The 15,469-nt window shown below is 32.9% G+C and overlaps 1 protein-coding gene across 1 annotated transcript; it reads right to left on the reverse strand.

The window, feature by feature from the left end:
* Positions 1 to 1,651: 1,651 nt before the first annotated feature.
* On the reverse strand, positions 1,652 to 11,985 carry LOC128174650 (uncharacterized). The gene is made up of 4 exons (XM_052840154.1): positions 11,757 to 11,985; positions 4,573 to 6,304; positions 2,837 to 3,826; positions 1,652 to 2,220 (listed from the first exon to the last, which is right to left on the reverse strand). Exons 2-4 carry the CDS (start codon positions 5,270 to 5,272, stop codon positions 2,168 to 2,170), a joined length of 1,743 nt encoding a protein of 580 aa, XP_052696114.1. The 5' UTR covers positions 5,273 to 6,304; positions 11,757 to 11,985; the 3' UTR covers positions 1,652 to 2,167.
* Positions 11,986 to 15,469: the final 3,484 nt, after the last annotated feature.

Raw genomic sequence — 15,469 nt, forward strand, 5'->3', positions numbered from 1 at the left:
TACGTATCGATTTTGTACTATTCAACTCATAAAGCAAAATTGAGGCGCCAGCGGGGTTTGCTTATTTATATTTAAATATTTAATCGTAAGATGGTTTAAAATTATATAAATATAAGTAATAAGGAATCATTCTTCGAATATTATGAGGTGATGATTTCGGTCGGGGCGTGATCAAATCTCTCATAAAGCCCTTCGGGCTTTATTGGATTTGATCACGCCCCGACCAAAATTATAACCTCATACAATGTAATACTCAAAGAATGATTCCTTATTCCTTATATATTTTACAGCTTCATATGGTCTATTTTACCTACTAAAATCGACATGTACTGTGCAAACTGTTTGTTATGTATTTTCTCTGAAGCAGATGTAGTTGTATGGATTAATATGTAAATTGTGTGTTACATCTAAAAAAATTTCAAAGCCCCTTGAGAGCCACCGTAGTTAAGAAATCAAATAATCACATATACATGTATATATTGTTTTCAACTAGTAATTAAAAGATGATTCGCTATTTTGCTATAAAATTGTATAATTCAAAGATTACTTTAACTAAATAACAAACAAGTTTGCATTTAGTACCCCAACTGATGTTTCATATTTTTTAGAATATTTAGCAAGTTTTGCTTTGGTCACAATTACGTATTAATTACATTGTAATAAAACAAGAATAATCTTAACTGCAAGAAATGCTTTGTAAATTTCACCTTATTTCATAAAGATATAATTTACTGCTTTGTATGAAATATCATATAATCATAACTCTGGTTTTGTTTGATGAGGATTAGCCATGTCGGCGGGCAAATTTAAGACAGGGCGAATTGAAAAAATTAAACAAGTATTATAATATTAAATAGAAAAATATCTAGTTTTACCGGTGTCTTGGTGAATTCAAGACAGGGCGAAACTGTTTGCAAGTTTGAAATCAAAGTACCGAAGTACTGACGGGAGTTGATTTTATCGATTATCATTTATTTTAAAATCAATTACTCTTGCATGGCAATTAGTTTCTAGTTTGTATTTGAATTACGCACTTTTTTATAATATGAAGTTTTAGACTTTTCCGACAAGAATTTCGATAAACCCCATATGAATCATGTTGTGTAATATATAAAGATATATTTCAACTACTAGTATGTATTAGTTATCGAAACAATTCTAAAAATTATATAGATCCAAGCACTATTGATATCGAACTCTAGTCTTGTTTAACTAGACGCTCGGCTGTCTCCAATAATATCCGACAAGCAAGAGAGCCCCCTCTCTGCTTGTCGCAGATTTACGGAGACAGCCGAGAGTCTGGTTGAACGAGACTATTTTAACTCTGGCGTAGGAATACATGAGACTACAAAAATATCTAAATTGTTCGTAATATATAAAATTTGACTATTTTCAAAGTGTTTATAGTTAAGTTTCTTTGAAAAACAATGCTTCAGCATACATTACATCGATTTTTTTTCTATTATTTTCAAGAACATAGTCTTGTCAGCAGTGATGATTTGTGCTTAGGTCCAAACACTGTTTCACTTTCGGTTTGCCAGAGTAACTGCATAGGTGAGTTGATTAAAATAAACTCCCAAAAACACAGGGTGAAAATTACTCTGTATACATTAATGTGGATCATATAAATTCATTACAACAATCAAAAATATAAATTTATTTCTCAGAAAACAACAATCAAACATATCAAACATTCAGTCTACATTGGTTAAACTCTCGTTGACCAGAATGAAGGTTGAATTTAGTAAGATGTATCGTTGTATTTATATAATGCTATAAAGGTTTAAGTACTAGTTGTGTAGATGTAAATATTACGAAACAATTCTTTTCTTGTCGTCTTTAATTCGATATACTAGTTTATTAAAGGATATTTGTAACAAAAATATACTTTCTTTACATTTATGCAATATCATGTTCAACTACCTTTTTTCATTCAAAATGGTTGCTTGCATGAAAATGAATGAGAAGGAAAAAAATCAAGTTTGTTTATAAAATCTGCTAGCATTCTCGACTGAACAGTAAATGCATTATACCGGTAAATAAACATATAAACCAATCACGCATTGCATAATTATGTATAAACACACATGTTACACAGATAAATTTTAAGTGAAAGAGTAAATTATGGAAACCATATATATTGATTTTACATTCATAATTTAAACAGTCACATTTCTTGATCTGATTCCACGTGGGACCAGGCACAGTTTAAATCAGCATCTACAAATACATTGTCAAAATATTACAACATATGATAGTGAAAAGTGTTACTTGAATATATACCATTTGTATCAATATCTATCCTTTTTATATATTATATTCAAAATGAACTATATTGATCTCCCTTTTTTTTTTTAAAAAAAGAGCTCTAAATAAAGATATAGAAAAGCTAAGACAAATTCTATACGTTAGCTAAAATCTGGTGGCTACGGTGCTGACCGCCTAGCCTCCTTTATGACACATTTTTCTTTACCTTGGTAATACCATGATTTCATTGGCGATCTATATAGTGCTGAGGCGAATTATAAGCATGTCCATTGTAATAATACCGCAATGCTAAAGTTTTCATGATTACTGGTTTGAATGATCAAAAAAGGTTTAAAGTTTCTTTACTCTCTCTCTCTCTCTCAGACTCTCTCTCTGTCTCTCTCTCTCTCTCTCTCTCTCTCTCTCTCTCTCTCTCTCTCTCTCTCTCTCTCTCTCTCTCGCGGTCTTTACGGTCATATTATTTGTAAAATTTTATAATTGGAATTTGGAATGAGAGTTATAAGTAAATCTATTTGTTGTCAACATCAACAAACTGTTTTCATTAAATGAAGATTAAAAAGTCTCATACCACTTATTCTATGTTCTTTCTTCAGTGACTTTTCCTCCGAACCTCCACAACCTGTTTGTGAGTCCTGCAGCGATATATATTTATAGACAAAAATCTTCCTGTCGAAGCAAACCCAAAGACAGTAGGTATCGGCATCGTAACAAACGCTGTGTAGTTGCAAATGCGATGATGGTGGCTGATGGCGGGACAGAAACTGACCGTCACTGTTTAAAATATGTAGTTCTTGGGTTCTGTCGTCACACACCAGAATGTTTGATAGCGCGTCGGTACAGATTCCTCTTGGCTGTATTCCTGATCCTGGTGGATGTCCTGTATACGAGAAACGATACTTTCCACAACGCTCTGTCACGACTACAGCACCAGACTCAGAGTTATGGAATGATGACTCATGGTCTGACACCACGACATCCCCATTGCTGTTCTCTGTTATAAAGCTTGGTTTGCAATATAGTTCCAGTCCTGTGCTGTCATGTTGTATGGTTTGTGTCAATTGTCCACTCTGGTTGTACCGGGTTACCTTGCCTATGTCTAGATCGTTAGAATACATCCCAACCAGTAGATCCCCAGTGGACGGAGAGCAGAACACACACCGTGGTTCCCATATAGAGTCTTTTATTTTCTTAATGAATACAGAGCATGTTCTCATATCTTTTGTTAGTGTATTGATGTTATAGTCAGTGTCTATATAAATAAGTTCACACTCGCCGTTAACCGTATGTGATCCTGAGCTTCCATAAAGCAAATTGATTATGCGATATAAAATTTTACCTGTTATGCTCATTAAGTAAAGATTGTCTGACCCGTCACCGACCCAGGCCCGGCTTGAAGTCAAAAGGGAAATGTGAGTACAACGATAAAGATCATCAGGCAAAATCTTTTTTTCCAGTAACTCAAAGGGATACACCAGTTTCAGCAGACACTCATTTCCTTGTGTCTTAATGGCTGGGATTTGACCTATTGAATCCATCACATCTGGGCGTTTATCTTGGTCTAAAATAGATAAATAGATAGATAGATAGATTGAGATAGATAGATAGATAGATAGATAGATAGATAGATAGATAGATAGATAGATAGATAGATAGATAGATAGATATATATAACAAGTAAATAAACAAAATAATTTATTCCAAAGAAAAACTACTGAAGAATAAAAAATCACGGAAGGTTATCTTTGCATCTTGAATAGAAACCACATGTTTTCCATTTTTATATAAATACTTGCCAATATATAAATATGTAAGCACAATAAACTCTATATATCAAGAGAGATCGACTTTTAGTGTTGAAAAGCAATCAATGTTTGCGATAAAATGAAAAAAAAATCAGGAAAGCAAAAGCACCAAATTCTAATAAAAGATATCTTTTTTTTTTACATGAAAATTTCAACTTGAATAGTTAAACTATTTGAAACTATGCTAAAGGAATATTGTACATGCAGATTTGTTTTGAAAAATATAATTAGTTAAAATTTTGTGCGCTGCAGTTTATAATGATATACAAGTATATCCAGATTTTTTGCAAAAAGTAGAACCTTATTGGTACCTTGTTAACCCACAGAACCAAAGTGATACCCAAATGAAACCTTATGATGTCATATTAAACCCCAATGATACCCAAAGGATCATTAATTAACATTCATATCAACATGTCAGATATCTTTATAGCAAAATAGCAAAAAAGTATTTCAATCATGAAAAACATCCAATTTAGTACACTTATTTAATCAGACTTACCCGCCAGAGTGTCCTTTCGGGCTATATATCTAAAAACACATACTTTGTTGTTTCTCTCGGATCCAACCCAGAGACGGTGGGTGTTGACATCATAACTCAGGCTACATGGTGAGAATATCCCCGGTGGTCTTATCAGAAGATGTGAAAGAAACTGACCGTCACAGTCTAACAACTGTACTGTATTAGTTATGCCATCACAGACCAGAATGTGTGACAGCGCGTCAATACAGACTCCAAGCGGACCTAATCGTCCAGATCCTGATGGAGGGCCTGTGTAAGAGAAACGATGTTTTCCTCCACGATCTATCACCAAAACAGAACCGTATTCAGAACCAAAGTAAGAAACCACAACATCCCCATTGTTATTTTCAGTTATATAATCAGGATGGTTATAAATACCCAGGTATGCATATGGTTTATCTGTGTCGTCACGTTCAATAGTTTGAATTAGTTGACCGTTCTGGTTGTAACTTTTAACAATGCATATTGTTGTTATATATATATCAATCATTCCAACATATTCCATCAGTTCAACATCATTCTCCTTAACTGACATGCCTACAAGCAGATCGCCACTGACCGGGGAGCAGTACAGACACCGAGGACCAAACACTGAGGGGGTTGATTTTATAAATGTGGTAATTGTTTTTATATTTTTTGATAGTTTGTTAACGTTATAGTCATTATCTATGTAAATCATGTCACTCTCACTGTTCACTGTATGTGCTCCACATTGTAAATTAATACATAGATCATCCCTACCATGTAGACTTTCACCTGCTGTATTAATTTGTTAGGATAAGCTTCCTCCAACGTTTGACCCAAACCAAGTCTGATTTAACACAAGAAATGTGATCACAAATATCAACACTTGTCACTGTGAGAGATTTATGTACCTCAGGAGCGGACATCAGGGTCAGCAACTGATCATTTTTTATGCGTCGCTTTCCTCTCTCTTTGATTTTGATTGCATTCAATATCTTAGTCACACCTTCCTTGTCGAGTGACCCAGACATTAAAAGCTTGATGGTGTGGAGTGTAAGATGTATATAGGAGAGGCGGATTGCCTTTGTAGATAAAATGAACTGTAGAGGAATGAATGCTGACTGTTGATACATCTGTTCAAATCTCTGGTGGCTGGAAATACACCTATAAGCTTCTAACCTCTGTTTTAAACATCTGTGTTTGAAATCGACATTCTTTAAGCTTTTATCAATGCGATTCTTTAGTTTCTGGGTCTTTGTTAATATCGATGACTGATTGAGAGAAAACTCCATTTGATAGGTCTTGATATCAGCTTTGATTCCTGCCAGGAGAACAGGTCTGTAAAAAAGAGCCTCACTTCTGATGGTTTGAATGGTTCTTCTGTGCTGTTGTTGCTTTGTTTTATAAGCTCTTTGAAGATCCATCCACCGGTGTGTTCTATGCTCTGAACACTGATAGCAGACAGGAACTTCACAAGGTTCACAATACATGCTATATACGTAGCTGGAATGTCTTGTACACAATTCGTTCGTTAGAATGCAATTAAATTGTTCAAAGTATTTCACCATCTGATGGTCTATTGTCTTGAGATCTGTTACATGCTTCTCTTTACACTGGCGGCACAGATAAGATGGACAAGATTCACAATAGTACTCTGCATCTCCTGGACACTCAGAACACTGACGTACGATATATGGGGAACTCGATAAATTCATGATGTGGAGAGTCTAGGTCGTAATCAGATTACCTGTGTGATGAAAAAAAAAACACTTTAACACAGAAATGTGCATTTTTGTGAAACATATTGAATGTTAAATTGAATTCAATACCACATATTTATATATTGCTCCACTCAAGAAATTCCATACTTCATGAGGAATGGTCGTAAATTAACGAGGCCGAGTACAGAACGAGTACGCACGCTTTCGCGCAGCGTTCAATTGTATTGTGACGTCATCTTTTTGCTTGGTTGACGCTAAGGCGTGATAGTTTCAACTGCAGATATTCAGCGAAAATTGTTGAAAATATCTCGTTTGATGCGTAAAAATAATGTTATATTGTGGAATAAACATGAATGTCTCGAAGTATAAGCTATATTTGGGCTCGGGTCGAAAACGTGAAGAGGGCTCAGCAAGCCTAGCCCTCTGTCAAGTTTTTTTAACCCGCCTAAATATAGCATAATTCATAAGTCTTCTCAAGACAGTTACCACGTATTTTATATTAATGACCCTTAATATGTGATGTTATATATTTTTTTATTACTTAAATATGTCTGAATGTTTTAATAATACTATATAGATCACCTTTTCCGCCTTTGTCAAATAAAATAGCCATTATCTGACGAATCTCGGAAATTGGGCATACAAAAATCAACTTTGATAAAACCCGTGGAACAAACCAGGAGGTAAAAGGTTTTTTTTATTTGACCATTTGATGTCTTTTAGCAATAACTTTAATATGTAGAACAGAAAAAGAAATCCCTAGGGCAGAAGTTTTGAAGAAATGTAAAAAATATGCAAAATTGATATATTTCAAGATAAATTCCATAGGGTCCTATGTTAAAGATTAACAAACTTTGAGATGACCCCCTAAACAAACGGCGTGGTAAATGTCTTATTTTTTAATCTTAAAATAATAATTATATCAGTAGAAATTTATGTAAAAAGTTTCATCCAAATATCTAGGGCAGAACAAATTAGACCCGGCCTCGTTAAACAACCAAAAAGGTGCATAAATCAATATTTTTTAAAGGATTTCATCTCTTATGGGCTTGTTAAAATTATTTTAACTAGACATTCATGTCGTTGTTTATAAGTCTGCAAGCAGAAGCAAAAGAAATATGATTTCTTTCGTTTGAGGGACGAATTAGACAGAAATCAATTTCTACTTGGTATAATAATGAATTAATTATCCGGATATATAAGGTTTTCATTCGAATACCTGTTTGTGTCACCTGGTTCTTAAGAACCAGTTTATTAGCAAGGCTATATATAAAGAATTACTCAGGTGTTAAATACCAGTTTAGGACGACACGTACAGCGGAAAGTTTAAATTTTCAGAATTATTTTATTAAAATAAATAAATCATGTGATCCAACTTTATGCCATAATTATGTGTGTGTACATTTAATATGCCAAATATTAAATAGCTGCAGCGTGTCGTTGCTAATTCCACACAATGTGTTATTTACTAGTATCATAGTATTCAGCTTTCATTTGGAAAGTAATGAATGGATTTAAAGGAGAAGACATACTTTACTACAATACATTCAAGTGCAAGTAGGGAATAGAAGGACCCAAACACTAGCTGACCCAGACCCACACTTTATAATTAGACGGTGGCTATTTATAGCCACTGTCTATTGCTACGGTCCTGACCGGAAGGGTATTTCTCACGGGGACCCTAGCGGATAACGAACGATAACTCTGTTAGGTACATGTATGCAGTGTTTTATCTACGTGTCGATTTCAGTATGAGAACGCATTTTAATCTTATCAGATATTTTAAGCATTATAGCTGCTAATTATTTTGTACATACATTTAAATAATGTATGAAATTGGGTTTTATTTTAAAAGAGCCGTTACCCTATCTGCTTACGCGGTATTAATAATATTAATTAAGGCTCAAACTGCCAGTTTTGACGTTTAACTCTGTATCAGGACTGCATATAAACTATATCACTGCGATAATTGGTCAAGAGATCTCACAATAATTGCTTCTTGTTTTTTATGATATAAATAATTGTCAGAAACACATTATTTAAACTGGTTTGCCATTTCATATTTCAGCAATTATGCTTCATCGATAAATTCAGCCATTTTCAACGCATTAGTTTTAGTTGAGCAGTATATTTTTTGTTGTTGAAGCTTATTCCAAAGAATTCACAACAGATAATGACAATGAATATTACATAAATTACATTTTATTGAACTTCAACCGATCAATGGCACAGTTTCTTCTACAAGTGTGCATGTGTTTTCAAACACACAAAAACTTTAAATTTACGATACAAATGTGTTAAATTTTCGACTGACCTGTGATTTACAATGTACCTTATTTCGTACCTCACTCAGTCTGTAGAAACATAAATTTTATTACAGGCACCTCAATATTCATCAGACAATATTTACTGCAGATGTTGACGCTTTACTTGCTGCTGACTTTCTCTCAAACACGCTAATCGACGTCGGATTGTAAAATTCACGTGCAAATCGAGTCCCCATTTTAAATGTATATAAACTACATTTTACGATGTTTCAAAGATTTTTAGTTCAGATTTTTTTTTACATATGCTGTAAAACGTCTTATGGATTTCACGGCGTGTCAGCTCGTCTATCTCTAATTTGCAGCAAATGCTAGCTTTTTTGTGAGAAAAAACATGCGATATTCCATATACATTTATGGTACATAATGAACGGTAATGTAAGAGAGCATCTTTTCTTTGGTTTGGGGGCATTTTTTCACTAACAGATAACATTATTTACATATGTACGTAAACATCGCCCCGTTTGTTCTCAAATGATTCTTAATTCGCGAGTACAACTCTATTATGAACTTTCTTCGACATTTGTTTCCAAGTGTTAGCATCATTTTGTCAACATGCATTTACAAATAGGCGGGCCTATATAAATGCGCCAGTTTGTTGCGACTCGCAATTGAAATACACACCGGTTTGAAAGTGTCATCACTTAACACAATGCTACATCGGCCGTAGCGTATACATTCATGCTATATTTGCGATAAATAATGAAACATGAAGGCAAAAAAATGTGCTTCATAGATGACTGTAGAATTCTGCTGAGCTACAGAAATATAGCTTTCCGAAAATATTGCCGGGATTTGCGAACCCTAGATCTATTGTTTAGTACATGCAAAGAATAAAATCAAAGAAGATAGGCGAATAAGGCGTGTAAAATGCCCATATGAGGAATGATTAGATACGGCAAAATTAAAATATCATTAAATCTGATACTTTTTTAAAAAATAATTAAAAACAATGTATATTTAACGTAACATCGGATTGTAATCTTTAAATATTTTAAATATACTTGCAATATATTGATTTAAACTGGCGTATGCGTGTCAAAACCTCCTAATCGTGTAATTTTTATTACTTCAATTCATTTTCTTTCATAGAGTGGGTCTGAGCTCAATAATTTTTTTTTACAGTCTAAATGTGGTTTAATGGAATTTAATAAACCGATTGGACTCAACAAAAATGTGGAGAGATGACCCACTACAGTTCAAAAATGTCATTTTGTAGCTCAACAATTGAAAGTTTTAGAAATATAATACAAGTCCGAAAATTCGTGGTCATAGTCTCATATAGCATTTAAACAACGCACTTTGTTGTGAATGAAATGGCTCACCATGGTTAGAGCACCAGCCATTAGGAAACTTTATAGAACTTGGGTTCGATACCACCAAAACTTAAAAATTTATTATTTTTTTCTTATCTTTTTGAAATATTTCAAACTGAATATAGTTAGAAATTACCATTTTTTAAACTTGCATAATAACATATCAAATATATTTAATTGAAAAAATGCTAAATTTGAAATTGTATTTTACAACTAAACCAAAAGGGCAGTTGCGCCATCTTATCCCCCATCTTCTTTATATACACAGCTGTACGGTCAGAAAAACGTGCGTTCAGCTTGAATTTTGTTTGTTTGGTGTTTTTAAAAACTTATTTTGTATAATTAATCAATATTTGTTGTAAGTTTACTAGAAAAGTTTAATGTAGCAAGTAATTTATGCATGTTAAAGTGTACTGAGAAGCGATAAAATATACATGTGACTTTCCCGAATTCATTCAAATGGTTTGAATAAATCTATAGCTAAATACAATAGAACAAATGTTTAAAACGTTGATTAATGAAACTGCCGCGACCGAATGTTGTATGATATTTTTTTAAATTTTCATTCACTTTCGTTGTGAGCAAATGGAAATAATCCCCTAAAGTCGAAGATAAAATATTGATTTACTCTTCTGTTTCATGATGACGTGCATTCCAAAAGCAATACCAGTTTTATCAAACAGGTTCTTGTAAACCCATTCCGTTTTCTTTACACCTTAATGTATTAACTGACTACGAGGGAAAAAAAAGCAAATGTGATGATCCACAAGACTGCAACTTTTTCCCCGTGAAGAAAATGAGGGAAAATGCTGTCGAGAGGGACAATTAATATACTATATGTATGCCCAGATAGTTAGTAAAAATAAGTATTTTATCATACCAAAGCTTTATTTGTTCTCGTTACTTTGAGAAATCTACAATATATTTAAAGCACAATAGTCCAATCCACACTTTTCAAAAGTTGTTCCCATTTGCGGGGCCAACCCAAAGGTCAAAAAGGAATAAACCAAAATTCCCCTTCTTCAAACAATCAAATATTTGGGCGTACTGTGATGAAATCGCTTTGGATTTGATTTATTCATTCAATATGTGGTGGCAACCATTCAAACGGGGTTTTAATGTCAACTGATATAGATACAAACATATTGATACAAAATATAGATACAAACTTCTATACGACAAAGACTACTGTGATAAATCTTTGGGTATTTCCCAAAAGATGACGACCAAGAGACACAGCATTTGTAAAGTGTAGAGTGAGATTACAGCTACGATTTCCACAGAATTATCCATGTAGGAAACTCACGACTAGTTGTGCGAGTAAGCGTTAAGTATTAGTACATGAATGCGATACTGGCCGCGGTTTCCGACAAAAATAATTATCATACATCACTCATTGTTACATGTAATATGCCACTTTCAAACGACGCCACCGTCTAACAGTACTTTCAGTACTTTGATTTTCCGATTTTTTCACTTTCGTATCAGCATCCGAAAATTGAAGTTTTCTTCTGGTTACTTTTTACATGCTGCTTTCGAGAAAATCTGCAAACTTCGTTAAATTAAGTGTACTAATAACAGCAAGCTGTGTTTCTCTGTCTCCCTCCCACTCCCTCTCTCGATTGAAAGAATCAAACTACAAAGATAATATATTAGTCTATAGGAAAAGATATTTGGAAGCAGTAACCACAATAATGTACTTTGCTACGTTTATATTGAAGTAAGATAAGCTAGAGGAAATTCTGAACTATCATTTCGATTATATTGTACACAAAGGTAAGGTACATATACAAATATAGCATATCTAGTACAACATACACAGTTTTGTGAATCCTTACCTTTTTCTTCAAATGATCATAGGCCTATATCCTTTATATGAATATATTGACATTGCTAGTCTGAACTTTCACTTTAAAATTCGAATTGTTGATTGTTGTCACCATGGTCACTGTGACACTTTCTATCAACGGTAGCAGTGCGTCTTGTCGCCAGGATTTTTCGGCACTATTCTTTTTCGTCCTAATACTTTTTGGCATACTTTCGAGTTTTACATATCATACGTTATTTAATTCCTTAACATAGTCTTCTTTTTTATTTATTAGTGTATCGTGGTTGGGGAAGTACATGTTTGTTAATACATGTTAATAACCGTGAATGATGCAACGCCTAATACTATGAATTATTGAATCAGCATTTGACATCGTCAACGGCTAATGATTTATATAGATTATTACATGGCAATTTTTATATCGCATCCTATATATTTTTTTTTTAGCTCGAGGTCGCTGATATACAGCGACCGAGGGCTAATTTACGATGCAAAATAAAAAAAAATTGCCATGTTATGATTTTTAAATCATATACTTGTAGAAAATATCAAAGAAACAATAAAAATATGCGATGAATGACGATTGTTAACACATCGTTCCGTGTCTATATATTCCATCTCTGATTTTTGCGCCAGCTGTTTGTATACCAGTGTGACGTCGTCGTACTATTGGACATCATGCTGGGAGATCGGAGTTGATCGACGCATACCTAACTCTACGTCATAAAAGTCGATAATTAACGGAAAAGAGTGTGATACATTGTATAACATCTGAAGATTGCCGGAGAGAGGTTTGGTATACATTTTATATCCACATCCCTCTATGGATAAAACCTTTTAATCTTTAGGCGTTTAGTTGCACCCTCTAATGATACAAAATTGTAAAATTGAATGCACTTCTTTTACGGAAAACACATTTTTATTTCCCTTTATTTGCTAAACATTATTTTTTTTTACTATAACATGTACCTGTACTATTTTTGTTCAGCCGTATAAGCCCACCGACGGACACTTGACAGATAATTCGGATATAATTAAAAGTAAGCACTCTATGATTTTTTTACGTTTGAGGTTATATCTTTCACATTGCCGTACATGTTATTTTTCTGCAGATAAAAGGATTACAGTATTTTTATATTAATTAAATATTGCGTCCTTTCTTTACCTTGCAGATAATGTTAATTTTCTTATTCTTTTCTAAACAAATTTTATTAAAAAAGATTGAATGATAAAATGCAGCAGCCACAGCCTTTTTTTAGTTTTCTCTCTACAGCAAGGTCAAACTTAACATGTTGAGTAAATACAATCAAAGTATAGAAAGGATATAAATGGGAAAAAGAAAACAAACAAATAAAATTAAGAAACAAAAATAATGCTGATACTGGTTTAGTAAGAGTGTAAGACTACTTATCTTTTTCATTGATATTTAGACATAACGTTTCGTTGATGCAATAATGTACTGCCTCATGTACTTTAACATTGACATAAAGTACATAATCAGGACTACCAAATAACAAGAGCTGACGTAAACGTTGCTGATCAATACCTGTTAAAATGTGTTGAATGACTTGAAAAACGTTGATTATGAAAACTGGAATAGATATATATCATACAGGATAATATCTACTGGTTTCAAGTGTTTCTTGGCTGTATCATGCTAGTACCTCCTTCTTAAGGTGTTAAGTATTAAGTCTCTTTTTTATTAATTGTGATGTCTTTTTTCTGTTTTGGACTTACCTATAGACGTCCAATAAGTTAACCTGTCTTTGTTCATTATTTTCAAGAATGGGCAGTTTTCTATCCATTATTTTTAAGAATGGACACCTACAGGTAACTCATTGGATTCCTTTTAAATTTGGAAGCGTTATATCTTGTATAAAAGTAAACAAAAACACGAAGGAATGCGTATTAAAAATGTTTTAATTGTGTTAAAACAAGTACTATCCATGTTTAGAAGTGGCTTTTTATATCTGAAGAAACCAGAATCAGTAATCATACATTTTTTTGGTTGTTTCGATTTACATTTTATAAACTTTGTTTTGTCAACCATCACTTGTACGAAGGACAACTTTTGATATCCCTAGCACTAATGTCAATTGTTTTACTAATGCAAAAACAGGACAATATATATCTTTGAATACTTTTTATCTTAAATTGCAAACACAAGTTTTCCTTGAATCACAGTTACGTAATAATTACAATAAAACATGAGAAATTTTATTGCAATTCACGTTGTTGAGTACTAGATACCATAATTATACAGGGAAATGTTCGGACCTGATTATTTTTTGTTCCTATTGCCCTCACTGTTTAAGACTGCGCAAACTGAAAAATTTAAACAACAGTATTAATATGAAAAAATATAAAGTTTTACCGACAGGGAGAAAGTGTTTGCAAGTGTAAAATAAGACAGTGTGAAAATAACCATGAATACAGTAATGTGTTAAGATCATGAAAATTCATTAATCAACAATAAAAAATATAGATTTATTTCTCAGAAAACAAGTATCAAACATATAAAATATTTGACAGTCAAAAGTGGTTAAACTCTCGTTCACCAAAATAAAAGTTGAATATAGAAAGCTGTATCGTTTGATTTATATAATACTATAAAGGTGTTTGTACTAGTTGTGTAAATTTAAATATTATAAAAAAAAAATCCAATCTGGTCGTCTTTAATTAGATAAAGATTAAAGAAAATTTGTAATAACAATTTAATTTCTTAATCATTTTGCAATATCATGTTTAACTACTTTTTTCCCTTCAAAACAGTCGTTTACATGGAAATAAATGAGAGGAGAGAAAAGAAATGAATTTTGTTCATTAAGGAGGAATCACAAAATGGCTGACCGCTGATCGAAACGTCATTTCATTTTATCAAAAGGATTTCATGAGTTGAACATGTAACTAACTCCATAGCCCAGTGGATAAAGTGTCGGACTTGTGATTCGTACATCCCGAGTTCGAATTCCGCAGGGGCTTTTGTTGTTACTTACTGGAATAATTATTTTAGATATTCATTTTTTATTCCCAAACTGCAAATTTTTCGCTTATATGATATTTCTTCAGTTTATTTATCATTATTTCTTTTATCAAAAAAATTTCTTTTAATTTGAGTGACTTTTTCCAGGTGTGTTATTCCACCTTAAATCTGATATACAGGCTAGCATTCTCGACTGAACAGAAAATGAATTATACTGGTAAATAAACATTTTACTAATCACGCATTGCATAATTATGTAAACACATATGTTACACTGATCAATTTAAATTGAAAGAGTAAATTATGAAAAACATATACGGATTTTACATTCATGATTTAAACTTTCACATTTCTTGAACTGATTCCACGTGGGACCAGACACTCCATGTAGAACAGTTTATATCAGCAATTCAAATAAATTGTCAAAATATTACGACATATGTTAGTGAACTGATATTTATACATTTCATATATTAACTACAAAATGGTCGTGGCCATTTTGAGACTTTGATGATCTCCTTTAAAAAAGAGCTCTGAATAAAGATTAAAAAAAAATTAACAAATTTAAAGATAAGACAAATTCTATAGATTAGCTTAAATCTGGTGGCTGGTGGCTACTTTGCTGACCGCCTACGCTCCTTATTGACGCTTTTTCTTAACCTTAACAATACCATGATTTCATTGGTGGTTTCTGTGAGTATTTCTATAGTGCGCTGACGCATGTGCATGTGCATTGTAAT

Source organism: Crassostrea angulata, chromosome 1 (assembly GCF_025612915.1).
Source record: "Crassostrea angulata isolate pt1a10 chromosome 1, ASM2561291v2, whole genome shotgun sequence".
Classification (NCBI taxonomy): Eukaryota; Metazoa; Mollusca; class Bivalvia; order Ostreida; family Ostreidae; genus Magallana; species Magallana angulata.